The following is a 27,460-nucleotide window of genomic DNA, read 5'->3' on the forward strand; positions in this document are numbered from 1 at the left end:
TACAGTTTTTTGTTTGGAAAAAATGTGCTTTGACATAATTTTGGGGAATTTCTATTGGGAGAAATATTCAATAACTTCACTAATATTCAGTGTAGTGTCACCCAAAGCACCTAACCCTAACCCTACTTCAAAAAAATGTTCTCTAATGTAACATTAAAGTGAAGAGATCCAGCTCCTATGGTGAGTAGTTCAAAAACCTTCTTTTTAGTAACTCTGTGTACACAAACAATGTTATAAATGCTCATGTTCATGTGTAGAGACCCTGTTGATACTACAAGCAAAGTTTCATGTTGTGTCGAGCCTTTTTAGTGTTTTAAAAATAGCGATTTGATGCTAGCGTGCCAGTGCCCCATACACTCCATTGAAAATTAGCTTGCCCGAAAATTAAACTACGGTAAATCTTAAAAGTGCCTCTTTCGTTGTAATTATGCATTTGCACGAAGGTTTGACTCACATTCAATCAAAAATAAAGCCTTAGTTGCTTTTTGGCGAGAGTTTCACTTTAACTTGATATTGGTATTAAAAAATTTATAATCCATGTCTTATTATAAATTAGGATTTTATGGTATCAATCTGAAAAGCAAATCATCAAATTTCACTCAGTGGCCTTTGTACCCTGTCATGTGGCCTTGGTGCCCCTAAAAAAAAAAAGAAAAGTGAAGGCCAAATAGCCTTGCCCCTAAAATGACGAAATTCCAACCCTGATTACAACCATTAGTGTGACACGCAGCTGCTCGGGTTCAAATAACCATACTTTCTTTGTAGAGTGTTAATTGCTGCTGCTGCTTGTGTGTCAACTGAAAGTGACCACCAGACTTCACAGTAGCTTCTTTATTAAGGCTGTGAGACTCCTCAAGTCATCCTCAGCACTTGGCCATGGAGAATGGTTTAACTTTTGGAAAACTGATCTGATGGCAGACATTAATAATAACTGTACAGAAACGGCCAATGTTCTCAATGATGGTCTGGTTTGATCATGTAGGCCAAAAATCTATGTCAATCCAGTTGGACTGGGTTTACATACTTGAATGTGTTTTTCTTTTTTATGTCAATGGGTTTCTGTACAGTTGCTGGAAAATGACATTATCTGATTATTGTCTCCCTCAGGGTCTTTTTTTGTTTGAGAAAGCAGCTTGTTTATAGTCAGTACTGAGATCTGTAGCCCGTAATCATCCAACATGTCATGTCAAGTAAGGCAAATTAACACAAAAGTGTCCTTTTGTAACAGTTTTTTCTGCTTCATACAAAAAAATAAACCCACTATAAGCTGCTGTCTCATTTCAATAGTCGTAGTAGTAGTAGTATGCATTAGTAGATATGAAGTGTCAGGGTACAGATAACAAAAGGTCAAGAGTCAGGTTTAAGGGGTGAAAAAGTCAAGGACAAGTTCTCTCTGATTCCAACTTCCCTGCTGCTTTGGGAAACTCCTCATATCTACATCTGTAGCCACATTCACACTGCCCTTTGAGTGCAAGAATCATTCTCCGCATCGTCCTCCATGTGAAAGTTTTGCTGTGGCTCTGATGAGCCTCCTGAGGTAGTATCAGAAGCCCCATTCACACTGCCGTTTGCATGCGGGGATCCTGCGCCAATTCTCTGCACCCTTCTCTGTGTGAAAGTTTCAGATGCCCTGATACTACCTCCAGAGGCAGATCAGTGCCGCATTATTGGTGAACCGCCCCAGTGTGAAGTCTGACTAGTCTGATAACTGCACAGGTCCTTCACTCAACTAAATACAGAGAAATGTCCCACAAAGCAACGTTACAGGACCAAACAAAAGTAAGGTAGTAACTGTAACTTGTATGAGGATAAAAATACCACAGCTGTACCTGGAGAAGCGTCCGTCCTCCTGTCCGTCCTCCCACCTGTCCTACCGACTCTTCCTCACATTTCTGCCTGAAAAACGGCGTCTGCCACCAGCAAAAAACCTTAACTCACAGAGTGTTTGTGATGAAAATAAATCACCGCGACCATCAGCCCTCCCGACTGAGACTTTGGGGAACTTTGCCCCAGAAAACAGCCTCCGTCCCCACAAGTGACAGAGTCAGACAGTGAACTTTTAGCGACCTTTTAGCAATTAAGCGCGAAAAACCTAACTTTGTCACTTTCAAGGGTGTTTGGTGGGTCAAGATCTCAATCACAACACATTATAACAGCATCCATATGATTGTAAACTGTCGGCGGGTTTAGATTGACGGGGGACACCTGGGAAACACCAACGTCATCAACATGACGTGTACCGTCACGCCTCTTTAGGAGCCGCAGCGCTGGCTTTCTGTGTGAACATGACAGTACGGCAGAGATGCTTCGCTCTGTGTGAATCACCATCGGCGGAGAATTGGCGAACCACCGCTCCAGAGATATTGTGGAGACGCTGTGTAAAAAGGGCTAGAGCCGCAGCAGAGGTGAGACGGCGTCCATGTGAATGGAAATGCCAGAGTTTTTCGTCAGCTCTCACAACTTTTCCCCCAGAAAACAACTTCCCTCGCCGTGACTGACAGAGTCAGACAGCTTTTTACTGATGGCGGTTATGAAATAACGCAATTTAGAGCAAAAAACATAACTTTGTCACATTCCAGGATCAATCACTACACATTATGACAGCATCCATATGATTATAAACAGTCAGCGGGTACATGTTTAGATTAAGAGGAGGGCACCGGGGGAAATGCGTTTGAAAAAAAACACACAGACATCAACAACATGACTTGTACCGCCCGCCTCTCTTGGATCCACAGTGCCGGAGTGCTGTATAAATTGACACACTGTTGCAGCTTTACGCCGGAGCTGCTTGGTTCTGTGTGCACAAACAAATGCGGAGAATTGGCAAGCCTTTACTGTGGAGAAAGTGCGTAATCTCTGTGTGCAAAGGGCTTGAAATTGCCTAATGGTGTCCTCTTGCCTGTTTGTCTGTTTGGCCATTAAATACTAAAAAACCTAGACACCAAAATTCTAGCATATGCTAGTTGCCTACTATCCTTAAAACCTCCATACAACGATCTGATAGCATTGACTACAAAAGTTGGCAATGTCTTACTTAAATCTGACGTCACTGCTTTGAAGGTAATTTGACGAATTACCAATTCACTTCCGAGCCACATTGCTTGAACCAGTCCTAGTTGTCATGCTGCCACGAAAAGTAAAAGGCCAAAAATGTATAAAGAAAGAAAGGAGTTTCGGTGCAATAGCTAGAGTATTATGAGAAGGAGGAAGCAAGAAGGATGGAGAAAGGAAAGTGAGACAGAAGGATGGGAGAACTAAGAAGGGAAACGGCAAGGCCTGGTTTTATCCTTTTATGGTCATGACAAACAGAGGAGGCGGAGAAGGCTACATCTGGATCAGCAGTGGGGAGCAGAATACTGAAGGGGTTGGAAAAAGGAAAGGAGGGAAAAGAAGAAGATGGTGAGGACAATTGCTATAAGGTAGAAGAGGAAGAGGTTGGGGACAGAGTAGCAAAGTAGACAGGAGGAAGAGGGGATGCAGGTAGCAGGAGAGGAGGGACAAAAAGGCAGAGTAAAGGAGGAGGAATGTGACCAAGCAGGGTCAAACTAAAGAGTGTCTCTGAGGACTGAGGCGGTGATGGGTGAGTAAGAGGTGACAGGGTAGAGACAAAGAAAAACAGGGAATTGGGTGAGAGTCCTTGTACGCCCCCTAGGGCCTAAGAGGGTCTGTAGAATGGTAAGAATGTTCCCAAGAAATGTAACACCCACCCACCGAGAGACACACACACACACACACACACACACACACTCAGACTGCTAAAAAGATAAACAGCCGTCCTCTCTTGACTTGATTAATAAATTGTTTGCCGAGTCATGATAACTGCTCCCACACAGACACACAACAAATTGCAAATCACTTCGCAGCAGGATTTGGCTCCCACCAACACTGTACACTGTCGTCTCTTCACATTAGCACAAACAACCATCACCCACACATCAACAGCACACACACAACTGCCTTTTCCTAGAAGCCAGCCATTCATTTTTGCCAAAAGTGCTTCTGTGTAGGTAGAGAAGTGAAAAAAACAAAGTTACACTGTGAGATTCTTAGAAATGAATGGATTCATGAAGTATGTTTCATTCAAATTATCGACCCTGCTTTGCTTTATGTGTCATTTAACCTGGTTTTGAGATGCCCACCCTTGAGATCTCTGCCTTGACCACAACACCGTGGAAAAAAAACACCAATGTATCTTTCTGTCCATATTGTTGTCGGCAGTTTTCATTGGAACTACTTTCTACAAAGAAAATAGCTAACAGTTAGGGTTGGGAGGGTGACTGTAAATTGTATTGTGATACAGTTACCCACTCACCTGTTTTTTTTTAAATTGAGTCAGAAAGGTAATCCAAGTATCACAATATTAAAGTAATGTAACTTGATGACTCTACATTACTTTTGGATTTCTACTTTTGGAAGTTTTCTCTTCTTTACTGCATAAGGTGACTTTTATTAAATCTTAAAAACAAGTTTGTATTCTACATTCTCACTTAAAACCTGAAAGGCCCACTCTGGAGCCATTGTTTGGTTTGTCCATTCTGGGCTACTGTAGAAACACAGTGTCTCCATAGAAGAGGACCTGCTTCCTCTGTAGATATAAAAGGTTACGCTAACCTCTAAGCTACAAAAACTTCATTAACTACATTTAGTTTCAGGTAATTATACACCAAATAATTAACAATTAATCATTTTATATTCCATTTTTGACCCTACCAACACACTAGACCATAATAGTAATTTCTTCCAGGTTTTTGCCTATTTAGTCAGTTTTTGTACAGCTACTGGTGTTAGGAGGACATTTTACAGCTTTGTCTTCAATTCTTTAATGAAAAAAAAACTGTAGAAAAAAATTCAAAGTAACAAAAATACCGCTAATAGTAAGGAACCGACTCTCATCCAATTTTCCAACTGTACCACTTCATACAAGGAAATGTTGTGCTCATAGAAACTAAAAGTCCTGTTTTTTTTTTTTTTAGCTTTGGTGTGTAATTTTAAAAGTTGTATCCTTGCACTCACGCATTGTGTCCTAAATTATTGATTGTAGAAACAAATCAGGTGATGTCGCTCCTCCACACAACAGCAGCTCTGTTATGTTACAGCCCGTGCGCCAACACAGAGCTAAATTTACTATGTTGTGGCAAGACTGAAAACATTTAAGAGGCTTTCTGATTCCAGCTCCCGTTTGGGTCCATTGCTCACATCGAACCTCATGTGAACCCCATGAGCGCAACGTGGGCATACATGCTCTCCTGCAAGTAGCAGTTAGTGTGTGTAAATGTGTGTGCCGTGGGTGCTGTGGTCTGAAGCTGAGGGAGAGAGACGGGGTCAGAGTATTTATATTCCCGAACAATCTCTCATGCTTTGTCGCTCACTCACATTCCCCCAGATCAGATTACTTTTAAATGATGGTGTTGAGACTGAAGGCATTTTTGAGGTTTACTCCCAATCTGTTTTTCTTCACAGAAACGGTGGAAATGGCAGATTTGGTTTTGAGATGGCGGACATTTCATGCACAAACACATACAGTACAAACACACAGCTTAACACACACATGCTGGATGCATAATTAAGCTCAGATATGTCAAATGAGTGTGGTGTGTGATATATATGCTCAGCTGTAAAGTCAGACAGATTATCTGAAGGTTTGTGGAAGCTGAAGAATGCGTTCGAGCAAGAGGGCTGTAGTTTGAGTTAAAGGGGTGATCCTAAAATAACTAGATGGCCTTGTGAAAGTATGCAGCGAACTGAGGGAACAGCATACAAGCTGCAGGAAATGATGGATCGGTGCGACTGAATGTGAATATATGTGAGATGGAAGTGTTTTGCTGGGCTGTTTTTTCTCTTTCAAGCTAAAGCCACACACAAAACTCAATCAGACAGACATTTTGTTATCAATAATTAGCTTGGCCTTGTATTTATTTAGCACCTGTGTTCCTTATTAAGCACACTGCAGCCCTGCAGACAGAGGACCAGGTCTATCTCTTTATAACATATTAAATATAGAGAATAGTTTAAGTAACACTACTTTTATGTCAGTACTGGTCTTCCTTTACTATACAGAGATGGTTGCACATTTTAGTCTATTACTCGCAACATACATGCTCTTCACATTCATGGTCACCATTTCATAGTTTCCATAGTTCTTGATAGGGATGAGTGAGTAGGCCTGCATCTGTGTCTGTCCGACTGAATTATCTGTATCCCGATCCTTACTCGGATCAACTCTAAGTGGGTGGTATTGACTGGAAGTAGTTAATTTAAACCTCAAATTGATATGGGTTGACTAGATGTTGCTATAATGTTATTAATTAGAGAACTATTTACAGATTAACCTCAGAATTGAGCTTCAAATCAGTGTTTTTGATCACAAGAGTAAGAACTATTTACAGAACAAGTTTTTTTTATATACATATATACTTCCATCAGCCACCTATGAGGATTTTCCTTCATCACGTATACTGTTTCATTTTACTCAGCTGGTGCTCGAATCCCTCAGAAGTGTACTGTATCGGAGGTTTGTTTCTAGCGGAGTGCTTGCTCAACCCTAGGAAAATGCATTTTGCTTTGCAGACATTGCTTTTTCTGAAGTTCAGTAGAGTATAAAAATCAACTAGTAGAGACTTTGAGGAGCAACTTAACACTCCACGCCAGCTTGATTAAACTTCACCCATGTAAGCACAAAATTCTTTCAAACCCAGACACACCACCTTACCCCTGACCCAGCAGTTACCTCACAGTCATGACACTCCTATGCCCCAGAAGTAAGTTCAGACTGAACTGAGCATGAAGCTAGTTTTAACCCTCAAGTCTTAACCTTGTTTCATTCACATGCATTTGCATCCACATGCACAATTGATCAAATTTATCATAGTTTTTTTTCTGACATTTTATAGACCAATCTAGTATTCTATTAATCAAGAAAACAGTCAACAGTGAAAATCGATTTTTTTTTTTTGCATCCCTCGATAGCACCAGAACTGCCTGAAGTTTAGGGTGGAATACCCTGTATAGTGAGGAAGTGGTAATCATCCCTTCCTTTCCTATACACCATCACGGCTCTGATGTTTGCAGCTCAGAGGACGGAAAGAGTTAAAGAATGCTCACACCAGTGCCAGGAGATACTGGTATCTATGAATCTCCCAGCAGGCTGTGTGGGTGCACTTGCAGTGCAGTGATGTATCAGCAGTGCCCTGAGTGGGAAAGGATTGTGTTAAACAATTAAACATGTAGGCTAGTGTGTGTGGGAACATGTGTTGCCAAACGGCATTCTGAATTGTGTTAACAATGTTGTGCTGAATCCACACAAATACAGACAGATTATCAGAGGACTGCAACAACTCAGATGTGAGGCATAGGTTTTTATTCAGCTCAGTAGTGTCCTTAATAGTATGAATGTTGGTGTGTTCCAGGTTGAGCAGTCCAAAGTGCTGATTAAGGAAGGAGGGGTCCAGCTGACACTCACTATTGTGGATACACCCGGGTTTGGGGATGCAGTGGACAACAGCAACTGGTGAGGAGTGCATAGTTTGATCTTACCAAATGATTGTGCGTTCTTTATTATCCGATTTCCTCTTCTTTTCTCTGCCTGATGTCTCTCTCCATCTTTCTAGTTGGCAGCCAGTCATAAACTACATTGACAGTAAATGCGAGGACTTCCTGAACGCAGAGTCGAGGGTCAACCGCAGGTCCATGCCCGACAACAGAGTCCACTGCTGCTTGTACTTCATAGCGCCCTCTGGACACGGGTACGTCTGCATGAGATGATGGTGTAATTACATGCAATAGGTGTAACATTAAGTAAGGTGACACAAACTGAGGCAATAATGAGATAAAATACTTTAGTTATGACACTTGTCTGTTTGGTAAATGGCCTAAATGTAAATGTACACTTGTACTGTCATTGTTCTTACAGCTACATTTGCCCTTTGTGTTAAGTGTTTTTTCAAGCATTTCTGGGCTTTAAATGTCTAAATCTCTAAAATGTTTTGATGAAACTGATCTTGAACTTTTAGTTTATGCTAACATGAGTAAAATCTCAAGCATTTAATATTGAATATACAGTAGTTGATTGTGGTTAAGAAAGAAAATGTCTCTTTTTTAGATTTAATACACGATTGCATCAAACATTGTATAATAAATGGCATTTCCTTCCTTCAAGAGGGCTTCAGCAATTAGTATATGATAGCCTTACTCTGCCTAGTTTTGGTGTGTTACAGCATGCCGATAGCTATGAGAGTTGGGTTATAACTCTCTGTGGGTCTGTCACTACAAGCAACCCCTTTCACATTGAAAATAGTGGTTTAATTAATCGCTAAATCAAAATTTGGATTATAGGAGCTTTAAGTTACTTCCAGGGCTATCATTTCATAAAGTATCATAGTTATAACCAGGTGAACCAAAATATTCTAAAGCCATCGTTTTAGAAGCTGCAGATGACATGTGGAAGGACTTCCTCTGGTCAAGATGCTCCCTGTGCCAGTCTATTTGTATTCAAAGGTGTTATTCACTAACACTCACCACAGTCTTCTGTACTGGTCCAACTGACAGTGCTGTGCCAGTCAGTGTTTGTGACCCACAAGGGTTATATAACACAGTTCTGCTCATGCTCAGAAAGTAGAGTTTCGCTCTCCATCACTGAATTATCCAATCAGAGTGGAGGCTCAGTGCAGCTCACAGAGGCAGGCCTCTCATCTCAAACAAACATACTGTGTCTTCTCTCATCGTGCTGTGTGTGTGTGTGTGTGTGTGTGTGTGTGTGTGTGTGTGTGTGTGTGTGTGTGTGTGTGTGTGTGTGTGTGTGTGTGTGTGTGTGTGTGTGTGTGTGTGTGTGTCAGGTTTAGTGATGGCTAAATTTTATCTGTATAGATTCAAATCATTCATTGATTGCTTACAGACATGTACAGATGGGTTCTTTTAAAAAATGCAATTTAAAATTACATTACTCTGCAAATATTTTGTTGGCACCAGCCAGAAAGTGTGCAAACACATTGTTCTCTATAACTGAGGCAGTTGGCCTCTTTCTGAACCCTCTATTACCAGTTTCCGTCTGAAATACTGCTGGCTCATTCAGGCTGATACCTACACCTGATAATGAATGTGCTGACTTTGGAGAATGTGAATGGAAGTGTTTAAGGAGGGATTTAAGCCATGCTAGCGAAATTGCTATTGACATTGCTAAGGACATGGTTAGAGTATGAGCAGCGCTCAGTTCAGACATATGCTTTGATGAATGTTGATAATAATTACTAGGCCAACCTCAATAGATTGCCCTCCTGTTCATAAAAGTGATTCAGGGCATTACATGAGACCAACATCAAAAATGACATTGACAGAAATAGGTGCATGTCTGAAAGGAAGTAAAAATTTAGTTTGAAAGTCATCTTTTTTTCCGCCCTGTTGAAAAGTGTTATTTCTCTCAGTATGGCAGGATTTTCCTCACTCGAATCGATGGTCTAAGGTCAGAGAATATAATTCACTGTATAGATTGTAGCCTACTGAAGCAATGTGATTGTGATTTGGGCTATATAAATACATCTGATTTAGTTTAGTGCCGTCTCCGTCTTAGACAGCTCTATAAATTCAAGTAATTGGTGTGGCATACCCCACTCTTGTTTTACAGTATTGTTGTTATAAATGCAAGCAAAGCATGGAGCCGCTGATCACTCTAAATGTTGGGGCAATTTCTCAGCATTTCTTTGGGTAATTATATCAATTTAGTTGTGATTTTCCTGTCACATCTGGAATTTGATGGCTATAGTTTCAAAGCAAATTGTTATCCTTCAAATGTGCCTTCAAATGTGCTGCCATCTATCTCTGAACGGGGTTCAGCAAAAAAGCGAAATTAACCACCTAAAACAAGGCTCACCTAAAAAAATCTATATCAGGTCAAGTGTACGTTGTATAGGTAAAATTCACACCGCTTTACATCGCCGTCAGACCGCGCTTTCTTTTGGCACTACATTTTCTCAACTGCAGAACCCCCTTATCCCTACGCCGAGCGCTAATGCAGAAGGATATGGAGAGTTAAGTTTCGTTTTTATCGAAAGTAAACCTCTCGTCCAGCCGCCACTCGCAGATCAGCTGTTGCCCAGTTACGCTAATGCGTAGGGATACGGAGGTTCTGCGGTTGAGAAAATGTAGTGCCAAAAGAAAGCGCGGTCTGACAGTGATGTAAAGCGGTGTGAATTTTACCTATACAACATACACTTGAACTGGTGTAGCCTCTGGGCTGGAGCGGCTCTCTACTTCTCCAAACTGAGGCTGCGCTGATCGGTGATTACGGTAGGAAACAGATCGACTATAGATATATACTTTATATGACCCCACTTCAAAAAACCCGAACTATCCCTTTAATATCTCCCTCTGCTGAGAGCAGACACTCTGACTCTGGTGTTATCTGGGTCTGCGTGCCGATGCTGCATCATACAAAAACCTGACTTTGTTCTGACCAAGTAGTTGCTTCACACTCTGATTCTACGTCCCTCTTTGAACTAGTCCACCACTCAACAGCTGTTTTGTTGCCCTCTCTCTATCTCTGTACATCTGGGATGAATGCCTCAAAAGGTCCTTTACTACTCACAGTCATAGAACACAGAAAAGAACCACGTCCGCACATAGCATGAATCATTTCAATGCACATGAATGAAAATAATTGCAATTTTAAGTATTCAACCATGTAAATAGTAAATGGCTGGCTTTTTATAAAGCTTTTTATCCAAAATATTCATTTATGTCTTATTCCCCAATTCACACACACACCCTTACACACTGCACACAGTAAGCTGCCATACAAGATGCTGGCCTGACCATCGGGAGAATTCAGGGGTTCTTTGTCTTGCCCAAGGACACTTTGACATGTGGACGAGAGGAGCTGGGGATTGAACCACCAACCATGTGATCAGTGGACAGACCACTCTCCATCCTGAGACACAGCCGCCTCTGTACAGTTATTTTTACATAATTTTCTCTCATTATGCAGTGCATACTCACTTTCCACATACACCGCCCACACTTGCAGACAGCCCACCAGCCTCATGCCGGACCAGATATGAATCCCACTTGCTATTTAGACAGAGATGGAGCCTTTTAGAGAATTACAGTCCCTCAGCAGCCCAGCAAGACAGAACCGACAGTTGTCAACACAGAAGAAGGAAACATAAGACAAAAAGTTGGTCACACTTTGCTGTGGGCTACATGCAAAGTACAGGTTGGTTGGCCTCTGCTGGTGACCCTCTGAACTGCACTTACTTTGAATAGCACTTAGTTTAAGCGTAATTGTTGATTCAAATGATATGTGAGAGGGCTGCTAATCCATGTTAAATGATGTCATTGATGAGTTTTTATTCATTAATTCCCCAATAGAGCTTATCCTGGTCAGGTATGAGGAGGGTGAAGACTCTCACAGCTCTAATTGGTAGAGACGGGGTACACGCAGGACAGGTTACCAGTTACCTGTTGCTAAAACACTAAAACTAATACATTTAGCTTTTTGCTTTTCTACTATGATACACCTGTTGAATGTACTACAGTGGTCATATTTAACTAAGCTGTACAAAAAGTGAATGTCTCTGTTGACTTGTTGATGATTTTGGTTAAATGTTATTTTTCTCTCTATCCAACAGTCTGAAGCCGCTGGACATCGAGTTTATGAAGAGACTTCATGACAAAGTCAACGTCATCCCTCTCATTGCAAAAGCAGACACTCTGACTCCAGAGGAGTGCCAGCTTTTTAAAAAACAGGTATTTATGTGTCCATTTGTCACATTAATGGGATAGGCACTGCTGCTGTATATCGAAGGTGAACAGATAAAACATTTAGTAGCATATGTGTATCATCTGTTTTACACACTATTTCCAACATAGACATGTAAAGCAATAAGAAACATTTACACTAACTTTTTCTTTCCCAGAGCAAGGTAAGGGGATTGATGTCTCAGTTCTGTGTATCAAGTATGGAACTTGAGCTTGGAGACAATTAGCATACTTAAAGACTGGAATCCAATAAACATGTTTAGCCTTCTTACATTTACATTTAGGGCATTTAGCAGACACTTCTGTCCAAAGCAACTTAAAGTAATTCATACATACATTCGTACACGGATGGCGGTGGCTGCCATTCAAAGTGCCTACCAGCACATCAGAAGCAGTTTGGGGTTTATTATTTTGTGAAATGTACAAGGACTGTTTACCTAAAAGAGACATCTAAATCCTTTTTTGAGCTACATATTGTATGTATGGTGGCCAATCATGTACTTCATTCTGATTACTTACTTCTACTACTCTGCTGTCTTCTTTGTCAGATAATGAAAGAGATACAGGAGCACAAAATAAAAATTTATGAGTTCCCGGACACAGAGGACGACGAGGACAACAAACTCATCCGAAAGATCAAGGTAATGGAGAACACTGTCTTGTTGGTAAAACTTGATTTGTGCACTTGTGATTAGAGCTGTCCCAAACGATTATTTTTCAAACAATTAATCTAGCGATTATTATTTCGATTAGTCGACTAATCTAACAATTAATTTAACCTTACAAGACCAAACAAAAGTAAAGTAGTAACTGTAACTGTCGTTGGTAACTTATATGATGAAAAAAATACCGCAGTTGTAGGCGGAGCAGCGTCTGTCCTCCTGTCTGTCCTACCAACTCCTCATCACATTTCTGCCCGAAAAACCAGCGTCAGTCACTGGCAAAAACCTTTAACTCACTCAAGTGGTTGTGTTGATAGAAATCACCGCGATGGTCAGCCCTCCTGACCGAGACTTCAGTGAACTTTCCCCAAGAAAACAGCCTCTGTCCCCGCAAGTGACAGAGTCACGCGGCGACCTGTTTACTGATGGCGATTATGTAATAATGTAATTTAGCGCGAAAAACGTAACTCTTTCACCTTCCAGGATGTTTAGGGGGCCGGGTTCTCAATCACTACACATTATATACGGTCTGCGGGTTTAGATTGACAGGGGGGACACCTGGGAAACACCCCGACGTCCTCATCATGACGTGTATTGTCACGTCTCTTTAGGAGCGGCAGTGCAGCTTTCTGTGTGAATTACATGGCGGTTCGTCTTTATTCCAGTGATGCTTCTCTCTGTGTGAATGACCAACGACGGAGAATTGACGAACCGCCACTGCGGCCTTAATGCAGCGTCTCTGTGTGAGAGGGGCTATTCTCAGCCTCCGCAGGTACTACCACTTCCTGTTTGGGATGACGCATCGACGCAAATTATTCATGTTGACGAATTTATGTCGTCAATTATGTTGACTACGTTGACGCGTCCTCCCAGCCCTACTTGTGATTGATCTCAGTAGGAACACATAAATAGAGAGTCACAGACAGCCAAAGGTCAGTCTGTCCTCTGATCAGTATCCAACCGCTGCAGCTGTCCCGTATCCCCCATGCCTTGCAGCATTATTGCATAACTCTTCAGCCACTTTATAGAACAGCTCATTGAAGAACTTTCACTAGTGATGGTTGTCCATGTAACTCTGCCCCAGTAACAGCTGCCTCAGGCAAGAGTCAAGCTTGCTACTACACATGATCCACTTTTGGAAGTGACTAAGCCTTAAAAATATGTAGACAATCTCTCACTGAGGAAAATCCTGGATTCTACTGCACGTGTACAGCAGTTTTGCAGAAAATTGTTTGTCTTTTCTTTCCAGGAGAAGATGCCACTGGCAGTGGTGGGCAGCAATGTGGTCATCGAGGTGAACGGCAAGAAGGTCAGAGGTCGCCAGTACCCGTGGGGCGTGGCAGAAGGTAGTTTGATTCCGGTCCATTGCCGAAAGGGAAGGATACAGCTTCCATTTTGTGGCCGAACTGCAAGTGCCTAGCAAATTAACAGAAAAAGAAGTGTGACAGTTTAAGAATGACCATTGATACGCTGTATGTCATTGCACCTTTGGCAGATACTGACGGATTTGAGACAGAGGCTAACGCATGTTTAGGTTTGAAGGTCGATGTGCATGTTATCTCTATCATGATGAATGAAGCATGATATTCCTGAGAGTGTGGGACATAGTGCATGTTTTACAAAGTGACCTACTGTATCCACTGAATGTATTAACTACCAGGTAATACAGTGACTTGTCAAAAATGTGTTCTTGGTGGAAAAAATACGACTTTTTAAAGTTAAAAAACATGGTCATAGTACACCTTTAAGAGCTCTGATAAGTCTTAAATATTGATTTTAGTAGATTTCGTGTCATGTTGATGAAGGTTGTCAGTCATCCAGCTCATGGTAATTCTAAGTGCTAGATCGTAGGCAACTATACTTGTTACAGTTTCTTAAAGACATTTCACCTCTCATCCAAGAGGCTTCTTCAGTTCTTAAGAAGCTTTGGATCTTACTGGTACTGGTTGGTGTCCTACTGTTTAGTCAACGTGTCTCTTTATTCTTTTTATTAATTTTTCTGCATGCACAATGACCTGTAGTACAATATAAAACACCCCGTTCGGTTCACACTTACTGTAAGTTATTTTTTGGTCACATCGTGTCCAACTTTTCCGCTCCAAATTGACACATTTTTGGGGGTCAAAGTGCTCGGTTCTTGATGGTTTCAAGGATTATTTCCCCATGACTTGCTTCTTTGGAATTTGAGGCTGTGTGAATGGAGGGATAACAGTGACCAAGACTGTTGGAAATTAAAGCTTTTTGTCTTGTAACTGGGAAAACTAAAAAGGTCAACATGTTCCCAAAGATGTTGTTAGATTATCTAAAGTATGAAGTTGTCTGGCAGTTGGTAAATTCTTTCCGATATACTCTACACCAACCTGTCTTCCCCTCATCACAGACAAACTCACATGCACACAGTCCTTTTGATAGAGATGGTTTTGACCCTGATAGGGATTCTGGAAAAGAGGGAGAGACATAGTGTATTATGGGATATCTTCTTTCAGTATGGCAGCATGTACTGACTTACCCAATCGACCAATCACAGACTGCCATTGGCCACGATGAACTGTTGTTTCTCTTACTGGTGGGTTAGTTTTCAACTGAGTTTGTTTAAAATTCCCCTGAAAGATGATATACTGTTTATATCCTTATATAAAGTAATATACCGTTGTTGCTCTGTGGTTGACCGTTTATCAGTCTTTCACTTTTTCATTCTTTCTTTTCTCTCTTTTTTCTTTTTTCTTTGTCTATTCTTTTCCATGACTGACAGAGGGCATTTTTGGTAAACCAAACCATCTTTCACTTTATTTCGACCTCATCTTCTCCCCTACTTCTCCCTCATCAGGGTGTTCCCCAAACTCTCCAGCCCTCCTTTCCCTCCACTTTTCTGTTGCTGTGCTGTCTCATCATTAGGCTGATGGTCAAACCAATGCTCTGATCAGACTTGGGCTGAATATTGATGATCAATCAAATATTTTATCACCATATTTTAAGAAACCTTTGAAAACAGTGAAGAACATTGACATATTAAAATGTTAACAATATTTTGAAATACAAAGAAAATAGAAATTGGTTCATGTGTAGAATCTCAGTAGAATATTGGCCCTTGATTGTCATACACCATGCTGACTGAACCTGTACAGCTAGGATTGTCCACAGTAAGAAGAAAAAAGTTCTGGAGACAATTATTGATGTTATTATAATGTACATTTTAGTCTTTTATTTTACAGATTAAATATATATGTAACTGATATTGTACTAAGAAATTGTGGTTGAGGAATCCCGGATTCAGCATTATATACAATAATTAAAAAATAATTATCGAGTCAAAAAAATGATTCTATTGCCCCTCTAAAACTATTCATGGTGAAGTGCAGAGGATGAGTTCAGGAGTCTCAGTCTGAAGAAAGAAGCTGATCTGTAGTCTTGTGGTACGTCAATTACTCCGTTTCCTTTGCAAGACAGCAGCAGGCTGAACAGACTGTGGCTGGGGTGGGTGTTGTCTTTTAGTATTCTTTGGGCTGACATGTCATGCTGGAGCAATGTTGCAGTTGCATAGTTTGTCCGCCAGAGAGCACTGATATGTTTTTTTAGATATTTAGAATGGCAACATGTCTCATTCAGTGAGTCAGTGAACCACTTTAAATGACTTTACTCAGAACAAAAGAGGAAGCAAATGTTTTCAACACTATGACAGTGTGCAGTACATCAAACACAAAAATCTACACCAGTCTACACCATCTGCAAAGGGAAAGATGATACTCCTTATGCTTTTGGAATGTTTAAAAGCCAAGGAATGTAAGGTCTTGCTATGGAGCAAAAGAGCCAATGATCTACTGGGTTGACACATGAATGATTATTTTTGCTGTCTTTGTTCTTATCACTTAATTTGATATCCCTTAAAAAATTATTTCAAAAGCCTCACTCTATGTTATTGTATGGCAATTCCGGTTTATTACAAATTTGTTTTTATTTTGATGTTTTTGATCATTTTTCTGTCAGTTACGAAAGTATTGAACTCACCACCATTATATTAATTACTGAGACCAGGGAACAAGGTGAAGTCACTACTATGAAGTCCAAACAGATGAACTGAGAAACAAAAGATCCAGAAAGCTAAACATCCGTGCTGTATTATTCACATAATAGCCTTTTATGTGTATTATTAATGCATTATCAGGAGAAATGAATGGGATATTATGATTTTATCTCCTTATTTTTGAAAAAAATCCTGTTGTTACAGAACGACAAAGTATTGGCAGATATAGGCCTATGCATTTCAAACATGGAAATAGGAAAATAAATGTTTAATTTTAAACAGCCTTAATGGCCAATTATGAACATTGTAGATTTCTACATCTATGGGGTGCAGCTGAATGCACCATGAAGTCCCTGTTCCTGTGCTAAGTGTGAAACAATGACACAGACGGACAGCAGAGGACATAGATATAACCATAAATGACACCAAAACAGTCTGAAGTCTCTCAGCACAGTTTCTGATCACATGTTTTGGTACAAACATTTACCCGCCAGTGTGGCAGTTGGCTTTGCTAGATTAACTCGCCAATTAGAAAATGTACCCAGATTTGGTGCTTGGCGGGTGTAAATTTTGTATCCACAGGAAAAGGTGTATGAAAATCTTTTTTTTTACCCCCTGCCCTACCTGGGGGTTTGTTTAAGGCTGTGTGGTCATCTGACTGCTCGGGTTTCTTGTCCTATCAGACTTCTTTTTAGTGATGCACTGTGTTCCTAGATCTCATTAATTAGCTGGGAGTGTTACGCATTACTATTTGAATCAACAGGAATTATCCTGCAAAGTGCATTTGATGAGGTTTATGTACTTGAAATATGTCAAAATTGGAAGTCCTCCCTTATCTTGTGTCATCGATTGGGTTTAAAGCTTTCACATCTCACATGTTTTGTCCCAGGTCTGATGCTGTGAATAGTCATGGAGAAAACTAGAGGCTGAAACTATAGCAGCAATAGAAACATCACTCTAATACTGTGGTTCCCCTCTTTGCTCCAGTTATATTACATACAGCGATACCGATAATTACTGCCCTGCTTCGCCGCATGAGTCAGCCCTTTACATTTTGGGTTCAGGTCATTGTGTTGGTGCTGGGTCAGAAAAGTTTACAGGCCTTGCTGTATCGCTGGATCAAAGACTGGGATCCACCATCCTAACGCATTGCTTATAGGTTCATGAGCAGTTAATGGTGAGTTAGTGTTTTCCAAAAGAGCATGTAGCAGCTTATTTAAGTCATCAAGGTAACATGTGGCTTGGTATCATGAATACTCACTCATAAGCATACTTGGAGCATATTTTAATGTAAGATACATACAAACATAAAAATCCTGGACACACATATGCACACACACACACACACACACACACACACAATGCATGTTTCTGATAAACAGTTGTGTGCTCTTGATTCATTTAACCAGTGCAGTTCATCATCATGGCCTAAATACACACTGCTAATGGATAAAGCACTCAGGCTCAAAACACCTGATGGACTGGGACAATTTTCTATTCATTCATGATTAGCAAATAAAGTAAGATGATTTGAGTTTTTAAAAAATGCATCAGGTATTTTCTGCCATTCATCAAGAAATAAGATCTGTATACTATTAGTTACAACCTTTTACCCCAATGACCCTTCACCCCACTTAGCTCCTCCACGTATTCCCTCATTGAGACCTGCAACCCTAGCTGGTCATGCATAGAGCCTCATATAACACACCTCCAACCACCACAATCCCTCTTCAAGCCCTGCACTCTTTAGCCAGTCAGCTTGGACACATGCAGGTTATGGTGTTGATCTGGGCCAAATCTGGGCTGAATCTGGGCCAAACATATGCCGATTCTGGGCTCAAACCGGGGCCAAGTCTGAGCCATAATAAACCCAGCTGCTCCAGACCCAGATTTAGCCCCCGCTGGGTACAGACAGTAACTGAAAAACCGTACCCCTCCCCTCCGTCAGAGCTCCCTCCTCTAGAAGAGACAGGAGGTCAATGGCTGGCTTTCGAGGCCAAGGGGCTGCGGGACCGCATAAGTTTCATCAATGGTAAGGTGTCCCTCCTTATTCGCTCCCCTGATGATGATTGACTGCCAGTGGGGTGGAGGCTAGCCAATTAAGAAGCAGCATATTTGATGAAGAGGAGGCCGGAGATCCACCACATACATCCTCAGCAGCAGTTTATCTGCAGTCCTTTTCCAGAATCCCGTCTGACCATGTATCCATGTCTTTGTCACTGAGATGAAAACTCACAGTCATCTAACTGTATCATGTCGAGCTGAGATCAGTTCTGTTTACTGTTTTCTGAACAACAACTCTTGTTCTAACTTTGTGACGTCTTTGGGTTCAACAATGGAAGGCTGTGATCAGATAGGAGGATTTGAACACACATTCAGAGTGGAGGGTGCTGGGTAAAATAGAGAGAAGTTAAACATTGTTAGTGTGAATATACCAGCAACATTGTAGTAATATAAAGCTGGTTGAAAAGCAGCCAAGTGCCCATTTAAGTGGCAAGCACCAGAGCTACATATTATAGTTAATTTCTCTTTATTTCTCCCTATTTTGTCTTTGTTGCTATATATAATGTCAAAGGGCTCACTAACAGTGATGAACCCACAGAGAATCATCACCAAAGTTTGCAGGTCTCATTAGTGCTATAAAGCCTTTTAGCCTCTTTCAGCTCACTCTTGGTTTTGTGGGTCAAGTTCAGTGTTGACGTGTTCAGTCTTGCTGGTTTCATCATTAGTTTTCAGTGGCAGTCAGGCAGCTGTTTTCAGCAACAAAACCTCAACAAATCTGCGGAAACACAGACGGACACAGTTACCGACTAGCTAATGAAAGTAGCTAGCTATCTAGCAGCTAAGAGCAGCTTGGTAGCTCTCTATTGTAGAGATTGGAATTTAAAGGCAAGTATTAGAACATGTTGAACAGTTTTTAAGTTCAGATGAAATGAATAAATGAGAAGAAATGACATCAGCCTGTAATACAACCTTTAAAATCAGGAAAAGACAACACTTATTACAAATGATGAATAGAATAGACTTTTATTCATCCCACATTGGGGAAATTCACTTGTGACAATAGCAGGTAGACAGACATGCAAGTACAAGTACAGACATTAAACAAGTAGTTTAAAAATACTAAAAAAGATTTAGATAAGAGAAAGAAAGATACAATATGCAAAGGACTATACGCTGATGATGATAATATGCTATGATGTACCGATATCCAGAACTAAGATGGTAGTCTCATAGCATGATAAAGATATCATATCAAAACATTGCCCAGCCAGAACACATATACAGTGTATGTATATCACAACAGCCTTATAAGCTGATGATATTTCACTGCTGCTGTGTGCAGCTTGTTGCTTTTATCTCAACTGGCAAAACCTTTGTTAATGCTACTTTGAGGTTTAGTTGTGATGGTAGAAACTGACAAAACTGACAAAACATTGTCAGTTGTAAGTGCGACCTGTTGCAACCCATCCCAATAAAATATAGAATGAAAGCCGTCTGCTCGTACTAAAACCAGCCTATGTGATCATGGCCTTGTGTCCCTCCACCAATTGTTTTCTGTTAATGTGCTACAACAGCTGATATTCTACAATGCCTCCCTGTAAATGCTGACTTCACCTTGTAATGCACCCCTCCTTTTATAACTGATGAATGAATATTACAATCTGTGAAATATGTTCGTTTGTGCCATTAGGTCTCCATTGAGACTGATAACATGCATTTTAACTTGTTTGTTGTTTTGTTTGTTTTAATCTCCTTACTATAATACCACCACACTGTGTATGTTTTATTGTGTAAATAACACACTACAGCTGTATTGTTCCTACTCACCACAAAGACAATGACATGTGTTTCTGCTGGGACTGCCTCTAAATGTGAACAAATAGCCAGAGATAAGCTAAAGCAGATGACAGTTATTACCTAGTAATTCAGCTGAATTTACTCAGGTTTTAAGCACCTATAAGACTTTATATACCGACATCTATAGACGCTTGCAATGCATTTCTAGTTTAGTTTCTCTTGAGATAAATTGATGACCGATCAGAAGTGTTCCTGTGGAGTAATTTTGATGTCTGTGTTCCCCCCCCCCATCCCCTCTGTTTCCTCCCTCTCCCTGTGTGTTTCAGTGGAGAACGGGGAACACTGCGACTTCACTGTGCTACGCAACATGCTGATCAGGTGAGGCACAGAAGATTTATTTCTCTTAACTTAATCTCATGAAAGTAAGTTGATGTCTAACCCTTTTGATAAATTAAACTGTTTTGATAGTTTCTGTCAAATCCACACCCACAGAGGCTATTCGAGGCTGACAGATTCCTTCTAATAGTACATGCATAGTTTACAGTACACGCATTATATTGTCTGAGATGCTAATGTACCAATAGTCAAAGCTGTAAAAAATGCATTTGTAGCTTTAGCTTGCTCCCTTTTAGATACGCTTTTTATTTCTTCTGGGATTTTTTTCCCTCTACTGTCCTCCTCACCCTCCACCTGGCTCTCCATGCCTGATTTCTTTGTATTTTACTTCCCCTTCCATAGGACCCATATGCAAGATCTAAAGGATGTCACCAACAATGTCCACTACGAGAACTACCGCAGTAAGAAACTTGCTGCTGTCACCTGTAACGGAGTGGACACTACCAAGACCAAGGGCCAGCTCACCAAGTATGTCTTAGTTACTCAACAACTACATATTTTAACAAAAGAGAACAAAACTTATGTAGCCTTCATTTAACCAGCAGGCTCCCATTGAGATCACAGACCACTTTTACAAGGGAGAGCTGGCCAAGAAAGGCAGCAACACTGAGTTACAACAGCAAATTAACCAAAGTACTTACTGAAATAATCACACAAAGTATTTGCATACAAACACCTAAATTGATTTCACAGTACATTTAAAGCTGTTCAGTGGTACAATATTCTGAAGTTGAGTCTGTAGGTTGTTCCATGCAAAGGGTGCCAAAAACCTTAAAGCTTTTTTTCCTAATTCAGTTCAGACTTTGGGAACAACAAATCAACCCAACAACAACAATTCATGTTACGTTTCATTATGTATATATTAACAAAACAAGGGTTACTTTTCAAGGGTTCTTGTAACTGCTATCACACAATAATCACTCACATCATTTGGAAAACCACCAGGTGCAACACATTAAAAGAGCTTTTATGTCAAAGTTAACTCCATGTGAGTCCATTTTTGTAAACATTTTGGATTAAGTCTTGTAAGGGAATCAAATAATTGTGTGAGAATTACATTGTTTAAGTCACCAACCAACAATATTTCAGTGTATTCCAGTTGAGACAGAAAATTAACAAGAAAAGACGATGAGTTCTAAGAGGATGATGGGGGGCCCTATAACATCGCACCAGCATTATATTCTCATATGGTTACTGACTCAGAAACCACTAATGTAACATCAAATTGCGTTTGATTTAGATAGCCATCCCACCACCTCTTTTTTGATGGTGTGTATGATAAACATTGTAGCCATAAATGCAAAACATCCCCATCCTGTACAGATTTTATAAGCCAGGTTTCGGATAAGACAACAATCTCGGCATCAGTTGAATTTATCCAGAACTTAATCATGTTCATTTTAGAGAATAAACTTGATACACTGATGTGAAAATCCACAATCATAATCAAATAGCAAAAATGATAGCGATAATCTAACAAAAGGTTTGTGCTTGGTGTTACAGTATTTTATGTCAGTCACCAGACTGTAGGACAATACATTCCAAGTAAATGATGTTGTAGGAAGAGTAAAATGTGTGTGAAGAGACATCTCTATAAGCAGCCATTTTGACATATCTACAGACACCAAACCCCTCAGCTCGGACAGAGATCCACAGTTTATGTTCTTAAGAGGGGGCCCAGCAAACTCAAAGTTAGTTATCAGTTAGAAACAGGCCAATAAAACCAGACAATCCAACATTAATTTCTTCACACGGCTTGTGACTCTCCATAAATCCACCCAGCAAAAGTCAGTGACTGAAGTTAAAATCGACAGAGAAATCCAATTTCCACTTAAAACATCTGAAGACATCTTGGACACCACAAGGCTGCTAGGCCATAAAAAACTTTTAAAAATCCAATACCAATAGCTATGTCACCTTTAGTTATGCTGCAGTCCAGCAGATGGATTTCAGGTAGACTTAGACCTCAAACAATCCAGATTTCAAGCTCAGCGGCAATCCATTGACATCCAAATATAAAATGTTTGTCCAGAGATTCCAGACTGAAGAGAGGATGCCATGCATAAAAACACAAAAAACTCAGACATCAGGCAATGACACACACCTAACCTCTGCCTCTGTCATGGTCAACAGGAGTCCCCTGGCACAGATGGAGGAGGAGCGCAGAGAGCATGTGATGAAAATGAAGAAGATGGAGGCAGAAATGGAACAGGTGTTTGAAATGAAGGTTAAAGAGAAGAAGCAGAAACTCAAGGACTCCGAAGCTGAGGTGAGTTTGAGGTTGTGTGGGTGGGTACGGTGCCTTTTATATATTTCCATTGTCATCACTGCAGGCAGCCCAACGTGATGCAATTAATTAACCTTTCAAAGTCAAACAACTCACCTGCAGCTCTCCGCTGTACCTTTCCACAACTTATATCTTGTCTTTTCATACCATGGGTCATTTTGATCCTCTGTTTGTCCTGTATGTGTGGCAGAATTGACAAATGCATCTTTGAATTGAATTGTGTTGAATTGAATGTTGGTATGTGTCCCAGCTTCGGCTGCATACCCCACAGTCCTGAGGCTACAGATATCCAGCGCCTTGCATTCCAGTTGCCCTAACTATTCAGTGTTAAATCTCAATGTTATTTATGTCAGTATCCAGTTATATAAGGATGTTACAATTATATAGGTTCTTAATTTAATTCAGTTGTTTCTATTCGCTATTAAATCCTCTATGCCTTGGCCACTGTGTAATTTAGGTTCTGATTGGCTGACAGCTGTACATGAATTTCTGGTAACATAGCAGTAAAACCAGACATCGTGATGCAGGTGTTCCATGTTAATGCACCAACAATAAACTGTAGGTAAAGATGAAAAACACTGAGGCTTACTTAAATAGCGTGGAACTTTGGTTATTTATCCAGCTAACACAAATGTGTGGAAGGCCATTCTTTACCTTGAAATAGTAATTTAACACAAAGATCAACCGGCTATCTTTTTATGGAGTTTTAAACTATCCTCAGTCTTCATCAGTGTGTCTCACAAGTGTCTCACCACAGGCACACTATGATGACTAAAAAACAAACTCCATTAAGACAGTGTGATGTGGTTGAAAGCTCAGGAAAAACCTATTAGAGCAGAAGTCACTGATAGGCGGACACCAGTCCAGATCCGGACCCTGATGTTCTCACATTCAGAGCTATAACCAACAACTTATTGTATTATTACTTTTTGATGGAGCATTTTACTTTATTTACGCAGCTAATTTTAGTGTTTACGGCACTAGTTTAGCGGCCTAAGAAGCTCACAGACCAACTTCATGCCTTGTAAATCATAACCGTCAGTTAAAAACTAGTAGGCTATGTCTTTTATTATCCAAGACTACTTGTCAGGATTTTTTTAATTCTGTGCCTAGCCCGGTGAAATGGCACAAGATGTATCTTCCAGGATAACAGACAAACAAGATTCCAAGTAAATTAACTCCTAGTGATGTATTCTCGAAGGGAACAATCTGTACATACAGCTTGTCGGGTCATTATCTTATCCATCCAAATGACTCTAGCTGTAATTTTGCAGAGTGTTAACACTTACATTGGGTATTTTATTAGAGTCTTTGTGTTTGAGAGTGAGTGTAATGTAATGTTTTGATCCTCAGCTGGAGCGACGCCACGAACAGATGAAAAGGAACTTGGAGGCGCAGTACAAAGAGCTGGAGGAGAAGAGACGAGTTTATGAGGACGAGAAGGCCAACTGGGAAGCTCAGCAGAGAATCCTGGAGCAGCAGAAACTGGATGCCTCCAAGTCAGTAACACTGAGAAGCTATTTAACAGTCAAAGTGCAGTTTGTTTTCTTATTGCTACATGCGCACTGACATGACTGTTCTGATTTCTTACACAGGACAATGGAGAAGAACAAGAAGAAAGGAAAAATCTTTTGAAGAGAGACACGTCCTGTTCCTTCTCTTTTACAAAAAACTCATATATTCTCCCTCCCCTCTGAAGTTCGCATCTACTGTGGTGCTCAGAACATACACACACATAAACAGATATGAAGCGCATCACATTCCACAACATCCCTCTATGTTACATTTAACATGCACCACATGTGACATGATCGCCATCTACACTCACACACATAAACACATCCAGATGCCCACATGCTCGTCTCTCCTTTTCTTTCCATGGGGAATGCATGTTTTTGTGAAATTCTATTTTCCTATATTTCCTGACAAAGAGGAGAAGCCCGAGTTCCTCTGAACTACAGTATGGAGTTAACACATGGCAGGGACCATGCATAGCCATTTGTACACAAGTAGTAGTTATATGTTCTCTACATATTCCATAGATCTGCAGATAGACGTACTATCCCTCTCCTTGATGCTCTTTCTTTTATTGTTCTCAAAGATTTAACACAAGTGTATACACAATTAACACACCCATTTCATGAAGACCTCAATGAGAGTGTTTCAGGTGAAGGAAGAGTGTATGTGAGGGAAGGCAACTGAATCAGGTGGCAGCTGAGGAAAGCGAAGTCTGGGAAATTGAGGCCCGGTCACATCAGAAAGTGGCACAGCCAAAGTACTCAGTGTGTCTTATCTGGACATAGATATATGTGGTTATACAAGCTTGTTGATGTAGTGACTGCTTCTTGGGCTTGTTAATGAACTACTGTAACTAGCAAGCTGACGGCTAACAGGCCATCAGGTAACACGCTCGCACTGTTGAGTTGGAGAAGCTTTTTTAACGTTATATTCCTATTTTCTTAGTATTGAGCCATTTACTCCTCCCTCAGAATGCCGTTCTTGGGATTGTGCATTTGTTATTTCATAAAGAGTTACTGAAGGCTGAAAAGAAAAACTCTTTGATCTTTGATTAGTGTCTCAATTAATGTCTCCATTTGGATAATATGTCTTTGGATAAAACAATACGTTTCCTCGGTTAGCAAATATGTCTTTGGAATCAAAATAGTATGTCTGGAAATATAACAATAATTTTCCACTGCTGGCTATTGTGTCTTGAATGAAACAATGCGTTACCACCATTAGCAAATAGTCTATATTTCCCAGCATTAGCAGTTTCCCAGCATTAGCAAATACATCTTTGGAAATAAGATGATTAGTTTCAACTGTTAGCAAGTATGCTTTGAAAATAAATTATAAGTTTCCCAGTGTTAGCTAAAGCGTCCTTTGAATAAAGCAATATGGTCATTTTCCAGTTAGCCAACTTATTATCCTTGTCAAAACTTGATTCGTGCCCATGACTGCTTTACACCCTATTCCTTGTTTGTGGAGTAGTTTATTCTCCATTGGAGGAGTTAAAATAGGAGTGGATGGTGCAACACAGCCAATGAGATGAAGCACATGAGCATCCTCTACTTTGGACTCCCTCATATGTCGATGCTGTTCAGACGGCTCGCTATTGTTGAACAGCAAGAATTCAAGCTTTAGAGTTCACCGTCCCTGATCAGTGCTTTTTTTCATTTTAAACGTTGGTGTGATCGGGCCTTTACACAGGATTTCCAGTGCAGTGGCAGGTGTGGAGTGTTTATGAGCAGGTGTGTTTTATAAGACGTGTTTGAGGTCATAGATACTGTCTGATTTGAGGCGGACAGACAGAAGAAGGGAGATGAGAATCTTGTAACAGCAGCCAGGATATTGTCATTGCAGTGTATGTTTCCTATTTAAAAAGAAGACAGTATCCAAAAGCATCAATAGTGTGTACAACTTTAAAGGTGACAGTAATAACAAAGATGTTTTATATTGTGATGTAAGTGATGGATGTTGTCATAGACTTAAACCCTGATGTCCAGCCTTTTCTGATATTTTCTCTTTGTTTATAATCCTTAAAGGGACACTTTATCAGAAAGCTGAAATATTCCTTTCACCTTCCTTTCTCCCTGGACTCCTTAGAAAGACAATTGTTTGGAGAAGTTTGCCAATTCAGCCATAGGTTTGTCTCCGACTTACTTAACGATAGAATACATAAATGCTGTTCTCTCCAACAGAATATGTGAGGTCTGAGTCAGTTCAGAGTCAGAAAGCAGTGAATTGCGACACATTCAAACCTTTATTATAAAATTTCCAAGAGTTGCCATGTTTTATTTTCATATGATGATGATGATGATGATGTTATTGATGATACTATATGAACGGTTGAAGAATGAATCCTTAAATCCCGCATAGTTTTCTTAAAATGACTCATAGATTCATCTGTTGTGGGTTTTTTTAAATAGTTTTTCACACAGCCCACAGCCATCACAATGCATTTAAAGCAAAATGTCAAAGGGACAAATCTTACATTTTCAACCCATGATATAACCAGTATGGATTTGTTCATGATGAAATGCATATGTTGTGTACATACTGGAGGCTGCTTGGTGGCCTTTTTTTTTTTTGAGTTTCTTTGCTTTTTCAGAGTATTATATGCCAGGAATAACAACAGATCTTGTACTCGAACCTCAGAACCTATCATGTAAAACTTGTCTTAAGAATCCGTGAATACATTTTCATACATTTACAAACACACACATATATACTGTATGCATCTATGCCAATGAGTACACCCTCTCAGGACTGCTCTGTTATGCTTTATTTTCTCCATAAGTCCAGAGAAAAGCAGTTCTGTGGTCTGACAAGTGAAAGGAAGTGATTTCTTTGACATGCTTGGGAACCACTCCCCCTTCCAGTAACACCAAGTTAAAACGGTCATAAGTTAAGATTTTTTTTTTGTTGTAATATTTACTCTTTTTTTATATGTACACTGTTTTCTGCTACTCTTCTTTGTTTTATGTGTTCTGTCTCTAACCGTACATGGTTAATATTAAAATTGACAAGGTTATGCTTTAA

The 27,460-nt window shown here is 40.2% G+C and overlaps 1 protein-coding gene across 6 annotated transcripts in view; it reads left to right on the top strand.

Moving 5' to 3' along the window:
- Nucleotides 1-27,460, top strand: part of LOC115586257 (septin-7-like) — a 64,911-nt gene extending 37,451 nt beyond the window's left edge. For 3 of the 6 annotated variants that reach the window (XM_030425116.1, XM_030425117.1, XM_030425114.1), the window contains exons 4-14: nucleotides 7,410-7,510; nucleotides 7,611-7,745; nucleotides 11,622-11,739; nucleotides 12,300-12,392; nucleotides 13,663-13,759; nucleotides 15,166-15,177; nucleotides 20,562-20,613; nucleotides 20,974-21,099; nucleotides 22,765-22,900; nucleotides 24,272-24,417; nucleotides 24,514-27,460. In XM_030425116.1, coding sequence (XP_030280976.1) covers nucleotides 7,410-7,510; nucleotides 7,611-7,745; nucleotides 11,622-11,739; nucleotides 12,300-12,392; nucleotides 13,663-13,759; nucleotides 15,166-15,177; nucleotides 20,562-20,613; nucleotides 20,974-21,099; nucleotides 22,765-22,900; nucleotides 24,272-24,417; nucleotides 24,514-24,553 — 1,056 coding nt within the window. In that variant the 3' untranslated portion in view covers nucleotides 24,554-27,460. The remainder of the gene's footprint in view (nucleotides 1-7,409; nucleotides 7,511-7,610; nucleotides 7,746-11,621; nucleotides 11,740-12,299; nucleotides 12,393-13,662; nucleotides 13,760-15,165; nucleotides 15,178-20,561; nucleotides 20,614-20,973; nucleotides 21,100-22,764; nucleotides 22,901-24,271; nucleotides 24,418-24,513) is intronic. The other 3 variants (XM_030425118.1, XM_030425119.1, XM_030425115.1) reach the window with 1 other exon arrangement.

This window comes from Sparus aurata, chromosome 8 (assembly GCF_900880675.1).
Source record: "Sparus aurata chromosome 8, fSpaAur1.1, whole genome shotgun sequence".
Taxonomy (NCBI): domain Eukaryota; kingdom Metazoa; phylum Chordata; class Actinopteri; order Spariformes; family Sparidae; genus Sparus; species Sparus aurata.